General features: G+C 46.0%; 2 protein-coding genes and 1 pseudogene across 5 annotated transcripts; 2 read left to right on the top strand and 1 right to left on the bottom strand.

Moving 5' to 3' along the window:
- Positions 1–879: 879 nt before the first annotated feature.
- Abhd13 (abhydrolase domain containing 13) lies at positions 880–16789 on the bottom strand. Of its 2 annotated transcripts, none has more exons than XM_075986129.1 (2): positions 16548–16789; positions 880–6115 (listed from the first exon to the last, which is right to left on the bottom strand). In XM_075986129.1, the coding sequence occupies exon 2, from the start codon at positions 6093–6095 to the stop codon at positions 5082–5084; it is 1014 nt and encodes a 337-aa protein (XP_075842244.1). In that variant the 5' UTR covers positions 6096–6115; positions 16548–16789; the 3' UTR covers positions 880–5081. The 2 variants fall into 2 exon arrangements, with proteins under 2 accessions (XP_075842244.1, XP_075842245.1); XM_075986130.1 differs by lacking the exon at positions 16548–16789 and adding an exon at positions 6984–9694.
- On the top strand, positions 11406–11504 carry LOC142858082 (U6 spliceosomal RNA; annotated as a pseudogene).
- Positions 16790–18175: 1386 nt separating the features above from the next.
- On the top strand, positions 18176–25666 carry Lig4 (DNA ligase 4). Of its 3 annotated transcripts, none has more exons than XR_012911840.1 (3): positions 18176–18257; positions 20723–23542; positions 23633–25652. XR_012911840.1 is itself a non-coding variant. In XM_075986128.1 (2 exons), exon 2 carries the CDS (start codon positions 20752–20754, stop codon positions 23485–23487), a length of 2736 nt encoding a protein of 911 aa, XP_075842243.1. In that variant the 5' UTR covers positions 18176–18257; positions 20723–20751; the 3' UTR covers positions 23488–25666. The 3 variants fall into 3 exon arrangements, 1 of the variants encoding a protein (XP_075842243.1); XR_012911839.1 differs by having other exon boundaries at positions 23588–25652; XM_075986128.1 differs by having other exon boundaries at positions 20723–25666.
- The last annotated feature ends 1256 nt before the right edge of the window (positions 25667–26922 follow it).

The raw sequence follows: 26922 nt of genomic DNA, 5'->3' as shown, positions 1-26922 counted from the left end.
TGGCAATTCTTTGGGAGTGATCCCCAGTGAGTCTACTTCGGATTCCAATTGCAGCAATTCTAATCTATTCCAAGATGGACATGATTTTTCAAGCTCTTTCATTGAGTAAAATTAAAACATGTCTTCTAGACTCAGACTGAGAGATGGAGGAGGGGCATCTTTCGGCCACATTACTCACCTGTTACAGAATTCTGAGATGGAGACTTGGTGACTTAGTGTGACAAACCCATTAACCCCCAGGCCCTGCTTCTAAGTACCCAAACACCACCTCCTCCATGCCCATCCCTCAGTAAATCAGTTCTATCAGGTCAAACTTCATTACTTTCTAGAACGTTGCGGGAAGTTAAGGAAGAGCTGAAGTCGTCTCCAGTTCGAATCCAGGCTGGGGATCTTGGACAGCACCGGAGTGCCTGCTTCCCAGCACATCTTCTCACAGCAGTCAGTCTGCAATAGTGACTGGCCGGGAGGCTTCTTCAGGATGCTTTAAGGCAAGCCCCGCAACTCCATCATCCTCCTTGGGTGGGCACTACTCAATACAGAGTGTCTTTTTAGGGAAAGGAAGTTACAGACCCATAAAGACCAACTATAAGACCACTTTAATCAGCTGGGGTCATACGTAAACACAAATGGGGGAAAAGAAACCAAGAAGACTTCTTAGAAAGGTGCTTTATGAAATCTGAAGATAAGGAGACAATGGCAAACAGTTGACAGCATCCATGAAATGAAGAGATGTCTGGGGCTTAGGCACTCACAGTAGTTCATATGTAGGAAATATTGCTGACATCAGCGGAAATTAAATGCACACAGGATGACTGTCATGTTCTTGGGAGAAGGAAATGCAAGCATGTTCTTCCACACCATTAGAGTAAGATTCATTGCTTTCAGTCAAACAGGTTTATTGAACAATTAGTTACCTTAATGTTCTACAATACATGAATAGAATTTTTAAAAAGACTGAATACAAACTATCTAACATTAATCAAATTGTTCATGTATCAATTTATTGCATGTCAGTACAGAAAAATAAAAAGTATACCTTAAATGTAAAAACAAAAAAACAAAACCAAATTAAAAAATAAAACTCACTTTCCTTGCCATGGTTAGTGCAGAGGTATGAGGACATTCAAATATGAGCTATAAAACTTTATTACTTTTTCAAAGGAAATATGGCAATAACAAAATTATGGCTCAGATTATGAAACTGGACTAAGTTACTTCATACTGAATGCACCTCGCTATGGAAGCTGACACTTCAGCATATGCTGTACTGACAGAAACGGTTATAAATTATGCTGCACACACCCGTGATATATGTATATATTGCACTTTATGTCAAAAAGTATGGGTTATACAGTCCTGTCTTTAATCTATACTTTTTAATACAAAATATAAATGGAGGTATATCTGTGCCCTTGGCCAACGCTGACTGGCATAGGATGACTGACGGGCTCTGCCACGCGAGCGAGCAGTGCTTCTGATTGGGGAGAGGAGGTGCATGTGCAGTGAGAACACCAAGAGCCTTGCATTTCCTACCCAGCAAGCTGAACAAGTGCTCCAACTGTCAACTCCAACTCTACCTGAGTCACATGAAGATACCGAAGCTCACGTCAACTATCCAAAGGAGGTACTTAAGACCAATTCTTTTCCTTTCAGTTTTTAAAAAATATGTAATTATCAAACACGATGGGAAAAAGGCTCAGGGGATGACCAAAGGACTCAAGTATGGCAATGACAGCCTCGATACGTGGTTTTCAACCTTCCTAATGCTGTGACCCTTTAACACAGTCCCTCATGTTGTGGTGATCCTCAACCACAACATTATTTTCGTGGTTACTTCGTAACTGTAATTTGCTACTGTTATGAATCCTAATGTAATTATCAGTGTCTTCTGATGGTTTTAGGAGACCCCTGTGAAAGCATCATTCGATCCAAAGGGGTTGTGACCCATGGTTGAGAACCACTGGCCTAGATGAAAAGGTGACTTCTTTCAATGGATCACCTTACTAACTCCTGATCCTAAGGAGGGAAGACACGTTAACACAAACCACTACTAAGAGCAGCTTCCACGATAGTTTACATACTATTTAATCATCTCTACCAGACCTATTCCCACCCAAGCCAAGCAGCAGGAACCCTCAGCTACACACACGCCTTCACCTGTCTCATTTCAAGTGTCTGCAGCCCACCTGTGATTTAAGCTGTTGTGTGATCAACCCATTTTATTGCAGCATTTAATGGGTGTCACCATGGTCAAATAAATGTTGTGAAACACTTAGTTTCATCAGGCACAGGGCCATGTTGTATTAGGACTTTGACTGAAAATGGCATTCTACAGTTCTCTGCTATTCATCTCTGCAATTAAGTATCCCTGCCTCTTTGTGTAAGAGCAGAGTCACCAACTGCTGTCAAGTGGTTTCTAGTCTACTGACACCCTTTTGTCTGTAACAAATACTTTCTTCCCTTAGCCTGCAGTATTCTCTGTAGGATCCTCTTTTAAAAAAAAAAATCTGGTTTTCTCTATTATTCTTTAAAACAAGGAATTTTAGTTTTTCCAAGTAAACCGATTTGTCGTGTTTAGGATAATTTTAGTGTTTATAAATTCATAGTAGCTGAATAATTTAAGATTCTTTATCCACTTCTCTCACTGCTATTGAACAATGCTAGAAATCGACAGAAAGACCATGACCACCCCCCCAGAGATGACTGACTCAGGTGTAGTCATGGTTCACTGAGGCCAAGTGAGAAAGTTTTAGAACTGATGCTGGGGTGTCACGGCCCCTGAATGTATGGGTTTGTTTTCTATCCCTACTCATCAAAGGAACTGCATCAAGGGTGTCACAGCCCCTGAATGTATGGGTTTGTTTTCTATCCCTACTCATCAAAGGAACTGCATCAAGGGTGTCACGGCCCCTGAATGCATGGGTTTGTTTTCTATCCCTACTCATCAAAGGAACTGCATCAAGGGTGTCACGGCCCCTGAATGTATGGGGTTGTTTTCTATCCCTACTCATCAAAGGAACTGCATCAAGGGTGTCACAGCCCCTGAATGTATGGGTTTGTTTTCTATCCCTACTCATCAAAGGAACTGCATCAAACACAAAGCTGGTAACAGGTGATGCCCTACAACTCTAAACACAGCCGTCTTTGCTGCCTAAGAGACGGTTCCTCAAGTAGAGCAAAGGCGGTAGATGCGGTAGAATGATCTTCCACCCCTCAGGTCCCAGCCTGCAAATCTGAACAGAAGGAGCAGCAGGGAAAACAGCCGGGAAGGGGAAGGGGAACGGGAAGCGGAAGGGGTTGCTGTCCTATTTCATCAGGAGAACATGTACAACCCAAGCTGGCTGGTCACTCACCCCTCCAGACCAAGTGACTACAGATGCAGCACTCTGTAAGAGTCAGAAGTGACCAAGTGTGCATGAGAGCTGGTTTCTGCAGAAACTACATTCTGCCTGTTACTCTTTTGGTCCTTCCAGTAGATGAGCATTCGGGACAGTCGTTCTACATAGCAAAGACCGACAGGATGAAAAGCAGCCTTTAATTGTGTAGTGAATTTACACATACAAAATACACCCTCCATGATGAGTACCAACTCTTTAAAAAACAAGACTCTTTACAATTAATAATTTATAGAAAATCATTATTCTTTAGAAATTATACTTGTTATACATTATTATTTTCTAAACATTGGCATAAAATGAAGGCTAAGAATGCTACTTGGCAAAAGTATTTCTAGCCCTATGTTCATGGAAAGTTTTAAATTAAGGTCAAGATTATTGACTGATTATTACTCTGCTCTAGCTGCTTGTGGAAGGTCAATAACTATAGCTAAGTGATCTGCAGTCGTGTAGGAGCTGACCTACTGTGCAGGGCTCAAGCGTGTCTATCTGGTGAGGACTGTGGGGAAGGACTCGGCAGGCCCCACCCCATGGCTGCATGCTAGCGCATGTTTGCAGTCCTCAGAGGCTTGCTACTTGGTCAAGCACAACCTCCTGCCCACAACTCCTCAACACTACCTGTGTGACAGGCTGGCCAAAGCTTTGGGGCCCTTCAGACCCAGCTGGGGAAACTGAGACTGCCTAGACTGTCACTTTGTATGGAGCCCCGTTACACAGACTGAGATACTAAGTCATACTTGGTTATTTGCTTTTGTGGTTTTCTTTCATGATGTAATTGACTTGCAGAAAGTACAATAAATGATGCTCGTCTCTGTCAGGTCAGGCACATCAGCACACATTGGTTGAGACAGTCTACCTCAACTATCGGCTAGTTCTAGCCCTTGCTGCGGCTGTTACTGTTTTAGCTGGAGATTCATAAACTGGCAGAGGCTAAAATTCTGTTTAACTAAAATCACGAGTGTTACAAAGTTCAATGTGCAAAGAAAGCTACAGTAAAATGCTAACTTCCTAGCCCACGAGCCATGATGCAGACAGTACCTAACAGAAACACAGTACATCTACATTGGAAAATGGTCCTGTTTATTATTAGGAAAAAGCCGGATCTCAGCAGCAGAGCATAGAATCTGCTCACAGGCCTCACACTCATTCCTCACCACAAACAAAATAGAGTTTACATAAAAATAGATATAACCCAGGAAACCATATACATTGGCATGTGACCAGAGTTATTTACATTAAAAATATCGCATTGCATAAGTCAAGAATAAAACACCACCATGCACTTCATCTTAATGTTTAAGGTGACAACGCAGTAGCACTAGGCTTGCTTACCGTGATTGTCCCAATATTTACTAAAGGAATGACACCTGAAGGTTTCTTGTTTGCGTCTCCATCTGATTACAACATAGATTTTACCACTTAACCAACAGGAAACTTTTGGATGAGCTCTAGCACACCGGCATCTTAAACTAAAGACAAGGGTGTTAACCAGGCTAGAAGTTCTGGTGGGACTAAGTAAGAATCTCAAGAAGACCAGTTCTGAAAATATGGAGAGTTATAGGATCATCGGGACGGAGTGCTGAGGCCTGTCAACGCTCAGCCACTGTGCAGACCCCGTGAGCACACACCCAGAGAGGACGTCATTCTACACAAGCCGAAACCCAGGGCACCCATCGAGAGGTGGCATTAGATGATGGTGACGTTGGATGATGTTTTCGTCATCTCCTCGGGAGAGTGGCTCTTGATCACTTCCTTGATGAACTGTTCGAGCGCAGTGAAGTAGCCTTGGCACTGCCATGTGTCATTGTGCGTCCCGTCTGGGAAAATGGCTAGTCTCTTAGTCCGGGATGGGGACAGCTCGTACAGCTGCTTCATCATCACGGGTGGAATCAACTGGTCAGAGAGGCCAGAGATGAAGAGAGAAGGCATCCTGCACTGGGAGATCTTCCTGTAGGACAGAAACTTATTTTTATAGCACCATAGAGGAAGATACCGCATTGGGAAGAAGGAAAATAGTGTGCTGGCCATGTGTGGGATGCTCAGGAATGTGTTCTCCACCATGATGGCTGAAATCCTGTGAGAATTCTCAGAAGCCAAGTGAATGGCCACCGCTCCTCCCAGGGAGCGGCCAAAAAGGAAAACCTTTGTTTTATCGAGGTCAGGTCTAGTCATCACATAGTCTAGCACAGCTTCAGAATCCAAGTACAGTCCTTCTTCGCTGGCTTCTCCTTCGCTCTTCCCATACCCCCGATAGTCGACCAGCACGAGATTCACTTTGAGGTTCACCAGCATAAGCAGTGCGTTTGGTAATCTGTGGCCTATGTTGCCCGCATTCCCGTGAAAATAAATTATAGTTGGGGAGTAGGGGGAATTGTCTCCCGTGTATCTCACCAAGATCAGATTCAGGCGCACTCCATCTTTGGTTCTGATGAAAATATTCTCATGTGGAATCCCCGTGGGCATGGGAACATAGAGGCGGGAGGAGGACGGCTGTTCTGGAAAGTAGAGCAAGACATCCTGGAATTTATACAGGATGCCTGCGATGGACACGAATATCAGCACAAGTAGGACAATGCCTCCGTACAGATGAAAAGTCACTATCAAAGGCAAAAGCGAGATGCGGCAGAGAGCCCAAGACCAGGATGCCAAGGCTAGTAGCCATCTTTCAATAAAGTTCCACAGCATCCAGGATTTTTCCATGGTAGCTCCACGTAGGTATCCTAGGAGACACAGAGAGAACCAGTGACTCAGCAGCATCTTGACTTCAGAGGTACTTCATGAAAAGTACTCAATACTCTAGGACTACGTCCTCACAATTCCTTCCTAGCTCCATACCGTCTTCCCAACCCGCAGTCACAGAACACAGTCACACCGTGAAAAGGCGCTTCTCTGCTTCCAGCTACCAGTCATGTGTTTTCAATGATTTAATTTAAAAAAAAAAATTAAGACCATTCCCATGGAGACTTGGATGTGGCTGCTGTTCTCGCTCTACAATAGCTCATGAGGCAGCACACTTCTTAAAGCCCCTCTCTCCCTCACTTCTGTCAACCCTTATACACTGGTTGAGAGTCTGTTACTCATAAAGGAGTTTTTACTATTGCTTCCTTTGTTGCTACACTCAGCTTTTTTTCTTTAAAGAGTCTATATACAGTCAATTCTATATACAGACAACTTTGAACAACTTCTGATGCTCCTGCCTCCGCATCTCCAGTGTTAGGATTACAGCATTACACCATTATGTTCAGTTTTATATGGTGCTGGAAGCTAAACCAGGGGCTCCAGCATGACAGGCAATTGAAACCATACCCGCCCCCCCCCCCCCCCCGGTCTTCTTGCTTGGATTTTTATTCAAAGCAATCATGTTGAACATAAATAATAGCATAACCCTTTTATCTTTAATTTCTGAAGTAAACAATGCCATCCATTTAGCAAGCTTTGTTTTAGGAAAAGAAACACTGAAGGTCAAATAAAAACACAACTTAAAGAAAAAAATACCCAAGCACTGCAGGTATTAAATGTGGCTAAAACAGAACTACAGGATGCAGTCAAGGCACACTCAACAGAGCACTGCAGTCGCTGCTTGCTTACCGCATGCTCCCTGTCGCCTGTCAATAGTCCACACAGGGCTGCGTTATCCCTTGGGGCCACAGACCTTGATGGCGCATGGCATGCAGCTTCCCATGTAAAGCTTGGACGTATTTTTGAATTGGATTAAGGAAAACTGAAAGAAAGTGGCTCCAACTTGATATAAAATACAAAAGGCCGTGAAGGCAGCATATATAGGTCAATGAGAGAACATCTGCTAGCACATGTCAAGCCTGGGATTTCATCCCCAGCTCTGCAAAGTAACAGGAACAATGACAATGACTTTAATTATGACCCAAAAACAGATTTAAAAGGTTTGGAATAATACACACATATTGAGCCTGCATACACATTGGAGTATTGCAAAATATGGTAAGATAACATTTAAGATTTCATTTAAGAAGCAAGTCAAAATCCTTATTGCTCTTTTCATAGCCCACTTAGTTATCTGACAGAGCTGTCAATGATGAGCGGCCAACAATAAGGAACTCAAGGCTCATTTTAGTGACTCGCTAGACAAAATCACACGGAAACCCCACTGCCCTTACGCCTCGGTTCCACAGCTCCCAATCTATCATCTAACTCCACTCTAAAACAGGAAAAAGCAAGCTGAAACCCCGCTAGAAACCTGTGACTATGGAAAGTGTGCCTGTAATTGGGTAAGTAGCGACAAAGTAACTTAGTTTTCAAATAAAAGAAAAAAGAGAAAGTATAAGGGGAACTAGAAAGCCCAACACACACAGAGGAAGCACATTCTGAATTCAAACCCACATTTAGGTCTGCCCAGACTGCTCTACAGCTACAGTCCTCATTACTACAGCCCCAGTCCCTTTTCTTGTCTAAGTACCGTATCCCTCAAAGCTATGCACTCAGAACCGAAGTGTCTAAGAAAATGATCAGCTTGCTAAAACAGGATATTCTGAGCAGAGGGTACTTACGCCATTTGTCTGAATGTGTAACTGATTGGCAATAAGTAATATACTTTGGAGTTTCAAAAAAAAAAAAAGCTCCTCAAAGTCACCTTAAAGGATAATAAAATTTTGACAACAATGATAAACATAATTTACAATGGGTGATCCCATGACAATGCAGGAATAATTATGAGCTCATTTTGAAGAATACCAATTGAACCTGAGTTTTTAGAATAGATTAATAAACATGTATGTTTCCTTCGTACTGACAGACTATGGTTCAGAATGAAACCACATAACCCAGTCCGTCTGCCTCATTCCACCATCCACCTCAAGGATACTCTAAGGGGAATGGCAACATGCGAACGTAATTTCAAGGACCTTGAGTCTGCTAATTCAGTCGAACAGTCAGCAAACCACTCACCCTGAGCTATCCACCGAGATGCACTATCAACTACATGCAGGCCAGACATTCTGACAAAGAAAAGGAGTCAGCCGCACAGAGCTAGGGGCAGCACCGATAAGGGCTCTGGTTCTAGTCTGCTAATCAGATAAAGGGTTCATAAGAGCTCCTCCTTTGGCATATATAAAAGTAACCAGCATTTAGGCTTCAGGCCTATTTCCCTGGACAGCTGAGCTTCTGTGCAGCACTGTGAGCTGTTGGCGAGCTCCATCATGGCTGAGAACAGTGAAGGGCTACAGGCAAGTTTCAGCAAGGGCGCCTCTGAGCTGGATGCCATATGGAACAGCGTGTCCTCTGCTGGGTGTTGGAGTCTACGCCCATGGACTGTTAACAAGACAGGGTTGTGAGAAGCAGGGAACAGCTGCACTGTGTGGGACCTACTCCCCCTCTTGTGCTGTCTTCCCACTGTACCTGAGCTACCAACGGGAAAGATATACTTGATGCCAACATGGCTCTCGAGAAGTCGCCATGAATAGTACAGAGCTTGGCTGGTGCCTTGTGCAATACTTAGGTCTTCCGAGTCTGAAATGTCCAGCTCACTCCACGACCTGGTCATGTACCATGGCTCAGGTAATCAACTGTACCTCAAAGTATGTACCAATGGCAAAATATTTATGAGTTATCACCAGAAAAGAATAAATATTTGTCAAATGATTTTGCATGCCAGAATGCATTTTATACTGACATCTTAGCATCACAATCAGAAGTAATGGGTTTACTCAAAGCTGATACTTTTCCCAATAGATGGGTTGTGCAGTAAGAAGCAGACTAGCTTATAAAGAACGTAGATTCACTAAGCATTAACCTCTTCCACACCAATCTTCCACATCATTGCTGTGTGGTTTTAGCCTGTGTCAAGGAGAATACCTGACATCATGATTCTCAATCCTGTCCTTACCATGTTATCACTCTGGGCTCACCCACTGCCAGGAAACTCCTAGAAAGACATGAGGAAAAGCTCACTGGCCACCATCTCCACCTGACGGTGGCAACCACTGCCAACAACTCCCATCACCATCAGACCCTCTCCTCTCCAATGGACTCCTCAGCAGGCTCTGTCCAATGTCTGCTCACTGCTGCGACAGTCCAGATGTGGCTGTCCCCAGAAACCCTCAGAAGACATGGAGCTGCAGGAATCATGGCCTACTAGTTAGGACACTATGCGATACCACTTATCGCTCGAGGGCAAGTCACAGACAAAGATGCCACTCTGACCCCTGCTGCTTAAATTCTGTACTTTTGAATACGATCAATATGCCAGTTTTCATGTTGTGTGGCCCGTGATCTGCTGAGTCCTCTTAAACAGCCTCTGAGCTGCTCACGTGGCAGACACACTCATGACTGTACCTGCCTCACTCACGTTCATGCAGTTACAGAGAGACTAAAGCAGGCATCAACCTTCACGGCTGTCATCACAAAGGGGAAAACTCGAGCATCTTTTAAGAGCAGGACGGAGCACATTTGCAGAGCTAGGATTCTTTCCTTTCCATTAAGCAGCTGTCGGTGCCACTTATTTTTAATCACTTAGCACAATTATTCATGGAAACACAAAGGATTCAAAGTAATCTAAATAGATACTTGGCAAGGACAGCAGAGAGGAAATTAGAGCAGCTAGGAGCTGTAAGCTGAGGCTCCAGCTGAGAGGGATGGTTTTATGCCCCAAGTTCGGGAAAGATGTCCGACTTCTGGAGCTGCTCCAGAGCCTGTGCAGGGCCCACAAAATCAGCACCGTCTTCATAGCAACACCACGGTGCTGCCTACCTTTCCAGTGTTTGACATCTGCTGTGTGGATGCAATGATGGCTGAGACTCATGCCTGTGCAAGTACAGAGCTAACAGGCAAGACTTTCCTCCCATCCCCAACCGTGAGCTCAGGGAGAAGGGGAAAGGCAGGAGTCATGTGACAGCAATGAAGCCGCAGTAAAAACTGTTGTCTGTATGCTAACCCCTTTAAGGCTTGCATGGGATGCATGGTATCAGAAGTGCACATGAAGCTCTTGTGCTAAGCATGGACACACATGAAGTGCAGGTTACACTAGCTGCCATCTCACAGTGACAGTTTTGCTTTAATAGGCAACTGACAAACCATGGTCAGTATTACATTTATGCAGACATATGTGTTTACAAGGCCTTTTTGGGGGAAAATGAATGAAGCTCAAATTTTGTTGTAATAAGAGCGGTGGGCTGCGTCCCCGTTTTATCTGAACAAATAATTGTCGCGTTCCCTATGGTTTCACAAGCATCCAGGTGCCTCACTAGGTTATTATCCTTCATCATTTTCTTGACTGAATAAGCCAGTGAGATTGTGACTGCCAGTGGAAGGCCTTCGGGCACAGCAACTACTAGAACGGTAACTCCAATAATGAAGAACTTCACAAAGTACTGTATGTAGATTGGTGTGCACTCAGCAAGCCACGGTCTCTTCTGGACCCAGAAGGTATCGATCACAAAATATAATACTAGGATGATAACTGTGATGGCAGACATCAGCAGACCTGCTTTGCCAATCTCAACAGCCAGTTTCCTAAGTTTCCCCTGTAAAACGGACTTTTCTTTTTTTTTGGCAAATTTGCTTTCTTTTTGTCTTTTTCATCGCCATCTCCTCCCTCTTCACTCTTTAAAGGCTGCATTTCCATGGCTGCACCTGTAGTGAGCCGGACAGGATCGCCATTACAAGATGGCGCCGACATCCTGTCTTGTTTGTTACAAACAACTCCATATTTGGCTATGGCTTTGAGAGCTGCGCTCCCCGCATGTGCGGTGGATGTAGATTCTTGAGCCTATCCCGATGCGGTCTGGTGTCAGCTGTTGGTGGCAGCCAATCACAGGGTGACCCGTGTGCCAATTCCCTATTTAAGGGACTGCCTAAGTGCACCCCCTTCCCTTCGCTTCCTGCTGCCTCTCCCCTGTGCTCCCTGCCCCTTCGCTCCCTGTCCCTCGTTTTCCTGCCCCCTTCTTTCCTGCTCCCCATCAATCAAGGGCACTCCAGTAAAGCGTGATCTGAGTGGAATCCTGGTGTGGTGGTCGTTCTTCCGTCACCGGTCAAGAAGTCCGCCACATGCACCATACTAAAATTGGAACGATACAGAGAAGATTAGCATGGCCCCTGCGCAAGGATGACACACAAATTCGTGAAGCGTTCCATATTTTTTAGGAAATATAGGTTGCTAATGGATAATCATCGATGATAGTAAAGCTTGTAGTCATGTTAGTTAGATTTTCTAGATATATAGAGATATATTTCAGTTAGATAGTCATTCTTCATATCTTTCAAAGACTGCAGAATATGGCATTTTAAATGTTTTAATAACTTAGGACTTTTCATGACAATGAGACACGTCTGCTACTGGCAGCACCAGTCTACTTCAAGAGGAAGATGGGCATTGAAGAGGCTCGTTATGGAGTTTGATAGTCATTTGGGCAAGAAACTGCTCTTGCCTGGACTGATGCAAAAACTGGACACAAAGAACCCGCAGAGAGAGGACTGCTGAACTTGCCTAAAGGTGAGATGGTCTTTCGGGGTTCCTGACTCATGAAAGAGTCTGCGAGACATTCTGCAGGACACAGCAGAAAATGACTAAACTATCTTTGAAATTTCCTGCTTGATGAAAATGTCTCTGGATACTATGGGCCTGAAGGCTGAAGATGGATGCCCCAACGGTACAAAAGAACTTTGAGTGACTGTTCAGGCAGCGAGATGTCTCTGTCATTTCTAGAGTTTTCTTATTTCTTGCTTACTTAGATAGTATTATATCCTTCTGGAGTCTTTGATGGAGTTGAAGAATGGATAGTTATAGTTTTCCTTAGTTATGATAAAAGATAAAATAGATATAAATATTGTAACTGTAATTCTTTCTTGATAACTGTTTTGCTATATGTAATTTTACTATGTTAAAATGAAAGCCTTCTTTTTTGTTTAAACAGAAAAAGGGGAAATGATGTGGAAGTGATATCTTTCTAATCTGTTGCTTTCATTGGTTAATTAATAAAGAAACTGCCTAGGCCCATTTGATAGGCCAACCCTTAGGTGGGTGGAGTAAACAGAACAGAAGGCTGGGAGAAAGAAGCTGAGTCAGGGAGTCGCCATGGTTCTCCCGCTCCAGACAGATGCAGGTTAAGATCTTTCCTGGTAAGTGTACCTCGTGGCGCTACGTAGATTATTAGAAATGGGTTAAGAGGCTGAAACTAATGGGCCAGGCAGTGTTTAAAAGAATACAGTTTTCGTGTAATTATTTTGGGTAAAGCTAGCCGTGCGGGCGGCTGGGTGGCAGGAAGCGGCCCGCCGCCCCTATTATTACAACAAAATTTCTAATACTCTTCGTGGTAGTGGTACCAGCAAGTGTGATTTCTGGCAAGTGATTACATGTGTTACCATCTGCAGGAAATGCTGAATTCAGTGAACACACTCTAAGTGGCCAGACACTATGCAGGAGTTTAGGTTGACAGGAGAGTAACGTGACACACTCATTTCAGACCTAAGACAGATCCAGTGGGCCTGGATCTCACTGCCTGAGCATCAAGACTTCCTTCACAGGTTCCCAATACCACAGTGTAAGTGACCTTTAAGTAAATTGCCCCTAAATGTGCAGCAGCAGCAGCAGCAGCAGCAGCAGCGAACACTGTGTTCCTCCACCTACAGCCACAACTGTGTGTGGGTCGACTTCTGCATGCTGTACCTGCAGGAGCTCGGGTGCAGGTCGACTTCTGCATGCTGTACCTGCAGGAGCTTGGATGCAGGTCGACTTCTGCATGCTGTACCTGCAGGAGCTTGGATGCAGGTCGACTTCTGCATGCTGTACCTGCAGGAGCTCGGGTGCAGGTCGACTTCTGCATGCTGTACCTGCAGGAGCTCGGGTGCAGGTCGACTTCTGCATGCTGTACCTGCAGGAGCTCGGGTGCAGGTCGACTTCTGCATGCTGTACCTGCAGGAGCTCGGGTGCAGGTCGATTTCTGTATGCTGTACCTGCAGGAGCTCGGGTGCAGGTCGACTTCTGCATGCTGCATCTGCAGGAGCTCAGATGCAGATCGACTTCTGCATGCTATACCTGCAGGAGCTCGGATGCAGGTCGACTTCTGCATGCTGTACCTGCAGGAGCTCGGGTGCAGAAGCCTCACTAAGCAGAGACTAAAGTGAAGCTGAAAATGTTAAACAGTACCATAGCCCTATTTCTGTAAGTACAGGAGGTTTACAAGAAATGTCGCTTGCTATTTTGTCATGGATTTATTATTAATTCACAAACTCTCACTTTTAATTTCTTACACAATAAAATACTATACAACCCAAATTTCTCTTGAGTCCTCAATAATTACTCAAAACATAAAGAGGTCCTGAAGGTTGGAGAGGTGGTTCTGTGGTTAAGAGGAAACACTACTCTTACAGAGAACCTGAGTTCAGCTCTTGACACCTGGACACCTCTCCACAGCTCCAGGAGATCCAACACTCTCCTCTGAACTATGAGGGCACTGCCTCAGGTGTACATGTACAAACTCAATGTGTACACACACATACAAACACGAGAGTGCATGTGTGTTAAAAAATAACACGGTCCTGAAGCCAAGGTCTGAGTGCCACTCTTTAAGACAAGTAACTCTATGGCCTCCCCATGAGTCCTGGAACTAAGAGCAGCATACTATTTAAATCCTTCAAGCAATAGTTCTTTACCCAGTAACATCACACCTAAAGAGTAACAAGTGTAAGAGTAATTGAAATGCAGCTATAGGAATAGAAGTGTTTTAGTTGTAGGTATGGTAATAAATTAGACAGTAAACTGGTCAAATCTATTTCTTTACCATAGACAAGTATATTTTATAATAAAGGTCAAAACTGCCTCACAGATACAATGTTTCTCCACTTTAATTATTTTTAAGTAGAAAAGAGCGTAGTTTGTATTTGTTAACTGATGCTACCGACATCAAGAGATCTTTGAAAACCTCTGTGAATCACAATGTTTAGCTGGCTGTAAACCGTCAAGAGCGGTGAGCATAGGTCCCTGCTGATAACTGTGTCACCAGCGAAAAACCTCAAGATGTTCATTAGTACTCCGGGGGAATTCACAGATCCCAGCCACCTTTCAAGGAACACAGAACTCCATTCTCGTATCAACATTTCTCGTCTGCTGGTGAGTGCCAGGAAGTTCTGACACTGTGCCAGCCTCACAGCTGACGCGCAAACACAAATCACTACTGTCAGTGTGCTGAAGACACCGTGGCACGAGCTAGCTGTGGCCCTGATGGTTGCCCACATGCCATCAATAATGAGAAAGTGTGTTCTAACAGTCCTAGGGGACAGATGAGCAGATCTGCCTTCAGAGACACTGGAGGGACTGTCGGGTACCGGGAGCATTCAAACCTGAAGCAGACGCCTCCAAATCACACCAGCTAGGAATTTAGGACCATCTCTGTGCTTCTCCCCTCAAAAACCCCAAGGATGAGCAAAAGCAATCATAGAAAAAACTTGGATGATACATTACTGTCACGATGAAAGCCAGTAACAATTTGTTCTGAGATTTTATCTGCAAGTAAGAAAATGGTAAACGACAAAAAGAAACTCTCAAGTCTAAAATGTAAACACTGACGCTACACTGTTGAATGGTAAGCTATTGTAAACAGGCCAAATTTTAGGTATTAAGCTGACATTTATTTTCTTATATGAAGCAGACTTCATAAGAGTACCTAGGCTCTAGGCTCCCAGGGTCACTCCAAACTGTGGAAAACCTGCACCCCTGGCAAGCAAACTTAGCAGGATGCACTGCTTTGGGATCTAAGACTTATGAGACTCAGTGGCATAAAATGTAATAAGGTGTTTGGAAGCTCTGCCACTCACCAAACATCGTAATTACAAGAACCAGGGCTTGGCCTAGTTCTATTCTATTTGAAAGTGGGTGTTTAAGGACCTGAGGTTTTCCTGAGGCAGAGCAACAGCCATTAGAAAGGTATCAGGAGCTCACAGATGAGCCACCCAGAGAACATAAACAATTCTCCGGAGGTAGCAGAGCCCGACAGCCCAGAAGCGCCTGGGTTCTGCACTATGTACCGCAGTTGGTCCAGCAGAGTCTGACAGGAAACCATTCAGAAGATAAGCTGCCACCAGTGCTCTGGGGAAAGGCAGCAAGCCAAGCACTACATGTAGGCGCAGCCTGTCATCAACTTGCTTGGTCTTTTTGACTATTTCTTAATATACAAGGGCCGGGTGAAGCATTTACTCGAAACATGACTAAGATGCGGCGATAAGCGCTGCCCCTCCAGCGTTTTATTACACGCCACAGCCAAGGAAGTCTCAGCAAGAAGGTCGAATCCCAGCTAAATCACAGCAATGACTCACGGGTAGTTAACGACATTTGCATGTGGAAAAGTTATTGGGGTAAGGCTTCATTTTTCTGTGGGAACCCAGCTCAGACTACAGAGCCTCCGGAACCCTTCCCTTGGACCTTCCTCTCCTGCCACCAGTTCCACGCTGTAGTTCGTGCCAACTTAGGTGCCGGTATTTACCTATGTGGTGACGGGCCTGCTGACCCAGGCTGCGAGTTCCTGGATGGCAGTGACCTTATGCTACTCCACTGTACACTTTCAATGCACAGCAAGACCCAAGGTGTGCAATGAGTAAGTCCAACTCAATCACAGCTCAGCTGGGTGATGTCGCAGGCAGTACAGTTACGGCATTAACTCTACAGGGACCGTCACTAATTCTCAGAAAGATAGAACAGTGCTTTAGAAAAGAACACGCCTAAACACACACACACACACACACACACACGTACGTACTAACTCAAGTCAGAAGACAAGGTGGATCGACAAACAAACAAAACCCCCACAAAACCAAACGTCAAACTTAAAGCCAGTGGGCCACTCTGCCTAGTAAAAAGTGCAAAACAGATGAAGGGGGTCAATTTAAGGTTGACAGCTCAGCCAAGCACACTCCCTGACGCCTTCTGGCTTCACATAGACGGTAGCCTTGGCCAAGTGACTTCAAGCGTACGGAAACTCTTGATCTGAAGGCCCCGTGGCTTGCAGCCGCGGGGTTCGCAGGTCTGCACCTGTTACAGAGAATCCCAAGCCGGGGCTTTGGGGACCCACTGCTCCGGGAGGAGGGGAGGGGACCGAGGGCGACAAGGACTCGGGCTCCGAGGCGCCGGGGTGCGAAGGTCGGGGAGGCCGCCCGACATTCCGCCCGCCCGCCCGTCCCCGCCGCACTCACTCAGGCTCGCGGGCGGACTGCGCAGTCGGCCGCGGGCTCGGAACCCGGCTCCGCGCAGCAGCGAGGCCCCGCGCCTCCCCCGCCGCTCCTCATCGTCCTCCTCCCGCCGAGGGGCCGTCGTCGCCACCGTCTAGCCCGGGGCTCCCGCACTTCCGGCTCGCGCGCGGTGTCGCTGGCAAATGCCCCCGCCGGCCCCCACATAACCTGCTCTCCGGCTTCCTCCCCGGAGTCGGAAGCCGGGCTTCCCTTCTGGGCATGCGCAGGGCGCCAGGCTCCGCCCTCGCGCTACGGTGGCCCGCCGGGGGCAAGATAACTGCTAGGAGTTTGCAGTTCGCGCCGTCTGCACCCACTGCAGGAAGCCAGGACTCGAATTCCCGAGGCCAAACTCTGCCCTGTTTTTTTGTTTATTCTATTTTATTTATTTTTTTACCGTCACTGAAGCGGACCTGTCAAGACAGATGACGTCTTACTCTTACAGTCTCTCCGAACTCTCCCAGACATCTCTGCCTCTGGTTTTGCCCTCCCTTTTATCTGCAATACACTTACTTTTCCACCATACCCAGGAGCGCTCCTGTCCTTTTTTTTATTTCTTTTTTTTTATTCTATGAGTGAAAACAAAAGAAAACAAATTTGATTTTCTCCATGAACCGTGTGGCTAAAACAGTACATCACTGCCAGGGCTTTGAGTCGATTTCCAGTTTTTCTCGTGCCAAGTTCTGCCTGTGTCTGACGTCGGAGCCCAGGAGCGGTTGAATCAGGCACAAGAGCTGTCTCCCCGGACCAGCAAGTGGGGCCTCCTACCTGTGGCTTTACATCATCGGGAACAGGCGGGACATGAGGGCGAACTAAGCAGAAAATAACTGACCACAAGGAACCTCAGGACTAGCCCTGAACTGTTGTTGGTGTCTAATTCAGTTTCTGCACTTAGACCACCCCTAAAGCCCCTAAATCCTCTAGCGTCTCACCCGTGCAGCAAAGCTTCAACTTTCAAAGGCAATGATCCCAGACGTTCTCACCTTTTGCCCGTAATTTCTGAATTCTGATTGGAGGAATAGGGCAGGTCACAGCCACATTTCCAGTGGAAGGCCAGAGTTCCTTGGATGTAGGGCACTGAGTCTATATTCCCGTCTATTTTGAGAATCTAGTAGTTATTGAGTGAAGTGGGAGTTCAACAAAACTATCGGTTAACTTTATTTCCAGTCACCGACCACATTTGGGAAGCCTGTGGTCCGTGAAGGTATATTTCTGTGCCATGAATTATGAATATCAGTTGTATGTCGTCGTTTCTGTAAAGTGAAAACGCTACAAACAGAACCTGAGATAATTTTGCAAAAGTCGTTTTCCGCAGCCCTGGACACTTTGGGAGGGAGGATGCGCTCGTCCCCTAGAAGGCTGCAAACCGAGCACGTCCGGGCAGCAACCCCCTTGCTCAAGTTCGGCTCAACGTCGACACTCAGCGGCGTGGAAAGGAACTTGCTCGGTTACTGCCCGAGACCGGGGAGGCCTTGTGCGCAGGCGCTCTGAGTCGCCGCGCCCGCCGGCCTGCTCATCAAGGCGCCTGCGCATCCCACTCACCCTGGGCCTTAAGCAGTGACAGGCGCTCTGCCCCCACTGCGTCTGCGCGGCAAGCAGCTGGCGGAAACGCAGAACCGGCTTGCTGTGAGAGCCGCTTCCGGTCGGAGCGAAGCTTGGCGTACTGCGAGGCTGGAGGTATGGCTGGCTGGGAGAGGGTGGGCGGGCGAGGTCCTGGTGAGGCTGGCATCCTTCCTGCACTTGGCAGCCACCGAGGGATGGCATCATGTTCGTTCCAATTGCTTACATCCCTTCTGACAGTGGCGGTGATCCTCTGCACACAGCTCCCCCTTCCCACCCCAGCCGCTCATGTTGCTTAGGTTAGCAGACGTTGAAGTAACAAGTGTCAGTCTTTCTGATTTTTCCGGCACCGGCTTGAGCGCCTTCGAGAGCTTGTGGTAGTCGATTTTATCGAGTGTTAGAAAGTGTAAGAGTGCGTTTGAACTTAAGCGCCTGAAGCCTATCTACAACGATCATAATTTTTTTCTTATTGCAAATGGAAAGCATTATCTCAAACCTCAGAATGCAAAAAAAAAAAGAGTAAAATAAAATTGGAGATGGGGTAAAAGCAGAGATTCAGATATATAACTTCCCTTGCAGTTGTATTGAGCAAAAGTTGTGTGTTCTTAGAGCAATTTGCAACCTGTTATCTGTGAGTATAGTTATTTTAAGATGCGCGTGTATTCACCGTTTCCTGCAGCACACCGTGAGTATAAACTCACCTGAATCGCTTGCTCCGGTTTGTTGAGGAAACGTTAGAGACCACATGCATTCTGCAGATAGACCTATAGACAATGTGCCTATACTTGAGCATTCAGAACGAATTTCTTAATATGCTTCGTTTTATGTGAGTTGGGTAGAAGTTAGAGTTAGAATGGCGTCTGGGATTGTGCACCATCGTGTTCTCCTTTGACAGAAGCAGGTGGTGCAGTCAGTTATGCGAGCCAGCTGCAGCAGGGGATGCAGTCAACGAAAATGCAGTTAGAAACGTCAGGAGCTACAGCCCCAGGTGGGCTTCTCTTGATCTCACCGACCGGGTAACTGGGTTTTCTCTGTGAAAAATAAGACCGAGAAGGGAGGTTTGTTGCTGTCCCCCATGGGCCACAAGTACTGGCTGTGACTTATTGCCGGTGCGGGCAGAACCGCAGCCAGTTGTGCTGGTGTTGGTGTTTAACCAGCCCAGCCCCCGTCCTTTGTGCTTTCCCACAAATCGCTTGTAAGCATTTAGTAATTAGTTCAGCAAGCAAATCTGCAATATACTCATGGATAGCACAAATTAGCACTTGGTGCAAGGCTTTTCTTTGTGGGGCGGAGAAGTGGAGGGTGGGATCTTTCATAATCACCATTGCCCACCCAGATGCTGTTGTCTGAAGTCACGTGATGAGGCATGATTTGATACCTGGAACTTACCTTTTGCTTGAAATCACTTTTAGAAAACTTGCTAGACTGTTATGCAATATAAACCGTGTTAAAGCCGGGCAGTGGTGGCTCTCTCCTTTAATCCCAGCACTCGGGAGGCAGAGGCAGGCGGATCTTTGTGAGTTTGAGGCCAGCCTGGTCTACAAGAGTGAGTTCCAGGACAGGCCCCAAAGCTAAAACTAAAAAAGTATGTTAAAGTGACTGACATAGATCCCTAGAGAACTTTCAGGGATATTTAAAATGTCAGACAAATTCCATATGTGTATAACCATATTAGGAATCATTCTAGACCCTACTCAGTTACTTCCTTGATTTTAGATGTCTTTGGTGAAAGGGCGGTGATTGTTAGGGTTTTAATTTTCTTTTTGTTAAGCATTTAATGTGTTAACAGCTTTCTCTTATTGTACTCTTTATTCCGTATAGAACATATGCTACCGCAAAGCAGAATTATATTGGCCATAGCATAATGTCTGGCTTGTATGTAATCACCAAACATTTGGGAAATAGCAAGCGCAAAGATAGAATCAAAAAGAGCTATAATAATGAATTGATATTTGTGTAACTGTGATAGAAACAGGTGAAAATGAGGCTGTTATGGCGACAGGACTCCAGCTGGTTTTGAGTGGCAGAGGAGCTGTCTTAGCCGTCAGTGAAGGAATGAAGATGGATGCAGACGTTGGTTTGTCTTGTCAGCAATGATTTGGATTTCAGAATGCCTGAGAAATCAGGTTCCTGTTCAACAAGCAAGTGATTCCTTAAAGGCACTGGCAGCATGTCGTTTGTTTTGAGTGCTGTATGATTGTCCAAGAAAAACGAAGCATAACAGACTTTCCTCAGAGACTGGGAAATAAAGTTTACCTCATCTCACTCGACTTTTCATTATTAGAAAGAGTATTCTTGTGTTCTGTGCTAAATACTTAGGCGATAGAATGCCAGTGATGTTAACATGTAAGATAAATGGGGCTCAGTTACAGGACTTTGAAGCTGTTGAGACCGGATGGGAAATGCCGGTCAGGGCAGCAGGAAACGCCGCTGCGTGTGGGTTCGTCATTTACTGCATTGACCTGCTTTCCTTGACAACTATGAATAGGTATTGGGATCCAAATCGCCCCTCTAAGCTCAATGTTTTAAATAGTTATAGATTGCAACTGCCACTTAAAGTTACTCTCTCTTTGCTTTATCAGTTCAAATCAAAGGACTTGCTGCCCCTTCTATGGCTACTTCACAGTCTTCACAAACCGTCGCAGCTCATGTCCCCTTTGCAGATTTATGTTCCACATTGGAGCGGATACATAAAAGTAAAGACCGTGCAGAGAAGATCAGGCACTTCAAGGAATTTTTAGATTCTTGGAGGAAATTTCACGATGCCCTTCATAAGAACAAGAAGGACGTTCTGGACTCCTTTTACCCAGCCATGAGACTTATTCTTCCTCAGTTAGAGAGAGAGAGGATGGCTTATGGTATCAAAGAAACCATGCTTGCCAAGCTTTACATCGAGTTACTGAACTTACCAAGGGAAGGCAAGGACGCCCTGAAGCTCCTCAATTATCGAACACCGAGTGGCGCTCGCACGGATGCTGGGGACTTTGCGATGATTGCGTACTTCGTGTTGAAGCCGCGGTGCTTACAGAAAGGAAGCTTAACCATACAGCAGGTGAATGAACTCTTGGACTTAGTCGCCAGCAACAATTCTGGCAAAAGAAAAGACCTAGTAAAGAAGAGCCTTCTCCAGTTGATATCACAGAGTTCAGCCCTGGAGCAAAAGTGGCTGATCCGCATGATCATTAAAGACTTAAAGCTTGGTGTCAGTCAGCAAACGATACTTAACGTTTTTCATAACGACGCAGTTGAGTTGCACAACGTCACTACGGATCTGCAGAAGGTCTGCCAGCAACTCCATGACCCCTCCATAGGGCTCAGTGATATCTCTATCAGCCTCTTTTCTGCCTTTAAGCCGATGCTAGCCGCCGTAGCCGATGTGGAGCGCGTGGAAAAGGACATGAAGCAGCAGAGTTTCTACATTGAGACCAAGCTGGACGGCGAACGCATGCAGATGCACAAAGATGGGGAAGTGTATCAGTACTTCTCCAGAAACGGCTATAACTACACCGATCAGTTTGGCGCATCCCCCCAGGAAGGCTCCCTCACCCCCTTCATCCACAATGCCTTCCGGACAGATGTGCAAGAGTGCATCCTCGACGGCGAGATGATGGCCTACAACCCAACCACACAGACGTTCATGCAGAAGGGGGTCAAGTTTGACATCAAAAGGATGGTGGAGGATTCCGACCTGCAGACATGTTACTGTGTCTTCGACGTGTTGATGGTTAATAATAAGAAGCTAGGGCGTGAGACCCTGAGGAAGAGATATGAGATCCTTAGCAATACTTTGACACCCATCCAGGGTCGAATAGAGATCGTGCAGAAAAAGCTAGCTCACACGAAGAATGAGGTGGTGGATGCCTTAAATGAAGCCATTGATAACAGAGAGGAGGGCATCATGGTTAAACACCCTCTGTCAATTTACAAGCCAGACAAAAGAGGTGAAGGGTGGCTAAAAATTAAACCAGAGTATGTCACTGGATTAATGGATGAATTAGATCTCTTAATTGTGGGGGGCTACTGGGGTAAAGGTTCTCGAGGCGGCATGATGTCTCACTTTTTGTGTGCGGTGGCAGAGGCGCCGCCTCACGGTGAGAGGCCATCTGTGTTCCATACTCTGTGCCGTGTTGGGTCAGGATACACCATGAAGGAGCTCTATGACCTTGGCCTGAAATTGGCCAAACATTGGAAGCCTTACCATAAGAAATCTCCACCGAGTAGCATTTTATGCGGCACCGAGAAGCCGGAAGTGTACATCGAGCCCCATCACTCCGTGATTGTCCAGATCAAGGCGGCAGAGATCGTCCCCAGTGACATGTACAAGACTGGGACCACACTGCGCTTCCCACGCATCGAGAAGATCAGAGATGACAAGGAGTGGCATGAGTGTATGACCCTGGGTGACCTGGAAGAACTGAGGGGGAGAGCATCCGGGAAGCTTGCCACAAAGCACCTTCTTGTCGGCGACGATGACGAACCTAGAGAAAAGAGGCGGAAACCCGTCTCCAAAATGAAGAAAACCATCGGAATTATCGAACACTTGAAAGCACCTAACCTCTCTAACGTAAGTAAGGTTTCTAACGTATTTGAGGACGTTGAGTTTTGCGTTATGACTGGGGTGGAGGGTTATCCCAAGCCTGAGCTGGAGAACAGAATTGCAGAACTTGGTGGCTGCGTTGTGCAGAATCCAGGCCCAGAAACATACTGTGTGATCGCAGGGTGCAGGAACATCAGAGTGAGGAACATTATCTCCTCTGACGAACACGATGTTGTCAAGCCCGAGTGGCTGCTGGAGTGTTTTAAAACAAAAACGTGTGTGCCGTGGCAACCTCGCTTCATGGTTCACATGTGCCCGTCAACAAAGCAGCACTTTGCCTGCGAATATGATTGCTATGGCGATAGCTATTTTGTTGATACAGATTTGGATCAACTGAAAGAAGTGTTTTCAGGAATTAAACCCAGGGAGCGGCAGACTCCTGAAGAAATGGCCCCCGTGATCGCCGACCTAGAATACCGCTATTCCTGGGATCACTCTCCTCTCAGTATGTTTCGGCATTGCACCGTGTATCTGGACTTGTATGCTGTTGTCAACGACTTGAGCTCCAAAATCGAAGCAACGAGATTAGGTGTGACAGCGCTCGAGCTGCGGTTTCATGGAGCCAGGGTAGTGTCCTGCTTATCTGAGGGGGTGTCTCATGTGATCGTTGGGGAAGATCCGAGCCGAGTTGCAGACTTCAAAGCTTTCAGGAGGACTCTTAAGAAAAAGTTTAAAATCCTGCAAGAACATTGGGTGACCGATTCAGTAGGCAAGTGTGAGCTTCAGGATGAAAGTCGGTATTTGCTCTAGAGCTAGCTCTCCAGGGAGAGCATGGGCTGCATCAGCATTTGCTCTAGAGCTAGCTGTCCAGGGAGAGCATGGGCTGCATCAGCATTTGCTCTAGAGCTAGCTCCAGGGAGAACATTGGCTGCGTCTGTATTTGCTCTAGAGCTAGCTCCAGGGAGAACATTGGCTGCGTCTGTATTTGCTCTAGAGCTAGCTCTCCCCATGGGCTGTATCATTAGTTGCTCTAGAGCTAGCTCTCCAGGGAGAACATTGGTTGCATTCATATTTGCTCTAGAGACAGTAATTTTTAGGTAGAAACGACGAAAGAAAAGAGCCAACGCTAAAAACAAAGTTTCTAACTTGGCTGATAACCATGACGCACAACGACAGTTTCAAGAGGCGCTTGTGCAGCATCCTTGCAGAGACTAGAATTCTGATTCAGTATCAGTAAAGTATATTTGGGAGCTTTTAGAACCATCACAGCTTTTGGCTTTCTAAACAGAATTTTCCCGAGTTAAAAATTGCAATTGTTTTTAGCTAGTAAAAGAACTATTCAAAAAATCAGAGTTACTACAGTTAGACTTATAAAAGTAAGTCTTTTTATTCAAGAGCTCAAATGCCTCCTGGAATCATGAACTATTTTAATAAACAGTTTTTTATGGTTATGGTCAAATGAATTAATAAGATTTTTTGATAATGTGGGAGAAATTAAAAGAATCACCTAAACACCGGACATGAAAGTTAATTGACTTGATTACAAAATAAAAACCTTTGCAGTTTTATCTTAGGTTTAATCTTTCTGAAGTGGGACATGTTTCATAGAGAAAGGCTTTTCATGAATGTACCCTCCAGCATTAACAGAGTTCACAGAGCTTGTCTCCTGTTGGTGACCCTCTGACGAGCTGCCCATACACAGAGCAAGCTGTGACGTCAGTAGAGAAAGCTTTGACTTTTAGAGGTGGCTTTTATAGTTAATTGAAGTCACAATCTTGTGCATTATATCTGTACTCAGAAATGTACCTCCATGGCAGCCCTGAAATGGAGAAGTGTGGGACCTGAGGCAATGGGTATCAGTTATCTGAAGCAATTAGACTTCTTTTTGAAGCAATTGAATAAAAGTTTGTGGCTTTTGTAATTTAAATAAAATTATTAAATATTTAATGTAATACCAAAATAATTAATGTTCATTTATTTTAAAGTAATTCGTCATAGTTCTTTTATTCAGATTTTATAGTTCTATTATACTTTGTGTCTTTGTGTGAGATGGGTGTTAGGTGACCTTGCACTTACAGTCATGTGACTGTAAGCTCCCAAGTATTGAAATTACAGACATGAGCCATTGCTCTGTCTGTATACTTTCAGACTAGCTTCGTCGTGTTCCTTCTGGAATCATTGGGTTTCACATACCAAATGAACTTTGACAATTTAATAGTGTACTTCTTCGTGTTTATAGAGGCATATTCCAAAGGGCAAGTATAGTTAAAAGTTTATAATTTTCCTACCAAAGGTAACGTTTGTTTATGGTGTCCATGGTAAGGGAGCCATGAAGCCACTGTTCAGGTAGCAATGCTGAAACTTACTACGCTTATTATTTCCTCAGTAAGTTGTGAGAATATTTACAGGCCATAAAAGTTGCCTCACCGCCTCACTGCAGGCTAGCACTGCCCTGGACACATCGCATGGACCTTCTTAACCTGAGCCAGCGTTGAGTTAGCTCCTCATATTCCATCCACCTTTCCTTTTCCCGTCAAGCGGTGCAGTGGATCTGTTACGAGGTTGGCGTGCTTGTGTGATAGCTCTAAGCTTGGTTGTCAGTTTGACTACCTCAGGAAGCAACTAAAACACAGGCTGCTGGGCACTCCTGTGAGGGGTGTGAAGGGTTTTCAAAACAGGAAGACTCCCCCTGAGTGTGGGTGACACCTAGTGGCAGTCAGATGAAAGGACATGGAAGGTGGAGACAGCTCTTCCCTCACTGTGGCTGATAAGCTCATCTGGTCCTTGCCTGTGTTGGAACCTGCTTCTTCAGGATCCTCACGGAGGCTGAAGACCAGCATTCAGGAATCCTCCAGGTCCCCAGGGCCAAACAGGGACTGCCGAGACATCCAGCTTCACGGATCAAGTGACTTCTAGATTCGCAGCCTCCTATACGAGGTGGCCATCGTTTGCCCACCTGAAAAATGTCCAGTAAATCTCTTTTCAATACATGGTGTTTTCTTGTCTGTTCTGTTCCTTGGAGAATCCTAACTGGTGCCCTGAGTCGTAGAGCTGGGTCTGCGTCACTCTAACTGCCCTGAGTCCTAGAGCTAGCTCCCTGTCACACTAACTGGTCCCCTGAGTCCTAGAACTGGCTCTAGTCACACTTTTTTTTGTCAGTTGACTTGCAGAGTGTTGAAAAACCCTTAGTGAAATGCTTTCTTTGGTTCCTCTTGACCAAGTCTCAGTGTTTGCTGCTTGGTTGCTCCCAGCCAGGCCTACTCTGATTTTATTGACTTGGGGTACTCTGTACCCTGACTTTAAGTATCACAACAGCTCCAGTTTGTCATACAACCCCTCAGTGTGAAGTCTGACAGGCCTCCTGTGATGGCTCATAGATAGCCAACTTGGCAGGATCTAGAATCATCTTGAGGCACACTTCTAGGAAACCCTGACAGGGGCTGTGTAGATTAGCCTAGCTTCTGGGCATGCCTGTGAGAGATCTCCTTGATTCGTTAATTAGAAGTCAGAAGATCCATCCTGGATATGGCAACCCCTGCTATGAGGGGCTCTGAGGGGAAAGTGCTTGCTCTGTGCCTTCTTTCCTTCGCTTCTTTGTGAAGTACTTGATGGCTGCTGCCCACCATCACCACCACCACCATCACCACCACCACCACCACCATCACCACCACCACCACCATCACCACCACCACCACCACCATCACCACCACCATCACCATCACCACCACCATCACCACCTCCACCACCACCATCACCACCACCATCACCACCACCACCATCACCATCACCACCACCACCATCACCACCACCACCATCACCACCACCACCATCACCACCACCACCACCACCACCACCACCACCATCACCACCACCACCATCACCACCACCATCACCACCATCACCACCACCATCACCACCACCACCACCACCACCACCACCACCACCACCATCACCACCACCATCACCACCACCACCATCACCACCACCACCACCATCACCACCATCACCACCACCACCACCACCACCACCACCATCACCACCACCACCATCACCACCTCCTCCATCTTTCCTGACACCAGAACCTGCTTCCTCATCCCTCCAAGGCAGCCTGAGGACCAGTGGCTCTGTGAGCACTCCCGGCCTCCTGTGCCATCCTGAGGCCTCGGAGACCCCACGTCTCGACAGCAGCTACCTGGTATTCAGTCTTGGAGAATAAAGAACCATTGTTGGGCTCCCCAGACCATA

Source organism: Microtus pennsylvanicus, chromosome 9 (assembly GCF_037038515.1).
Source record: "Microtus pennsylvanicus isolate mMicPen1 chromosome 9, mMicPen1.hap1, whole genome shotgun sequence".
In the NCBI taxonomy this organism is placed as follows: Eukaryota; Metazoa; Chordata; class Mammalia; order Rodentia; family Cricetidae; genus Microtus; species Microtus pennsylvanicus.
The sequence above is the reverse complement of the archived record's forward strand: the minus strand, read 5'-3'. Positions and strand labels throughout refer to the sequence as shown.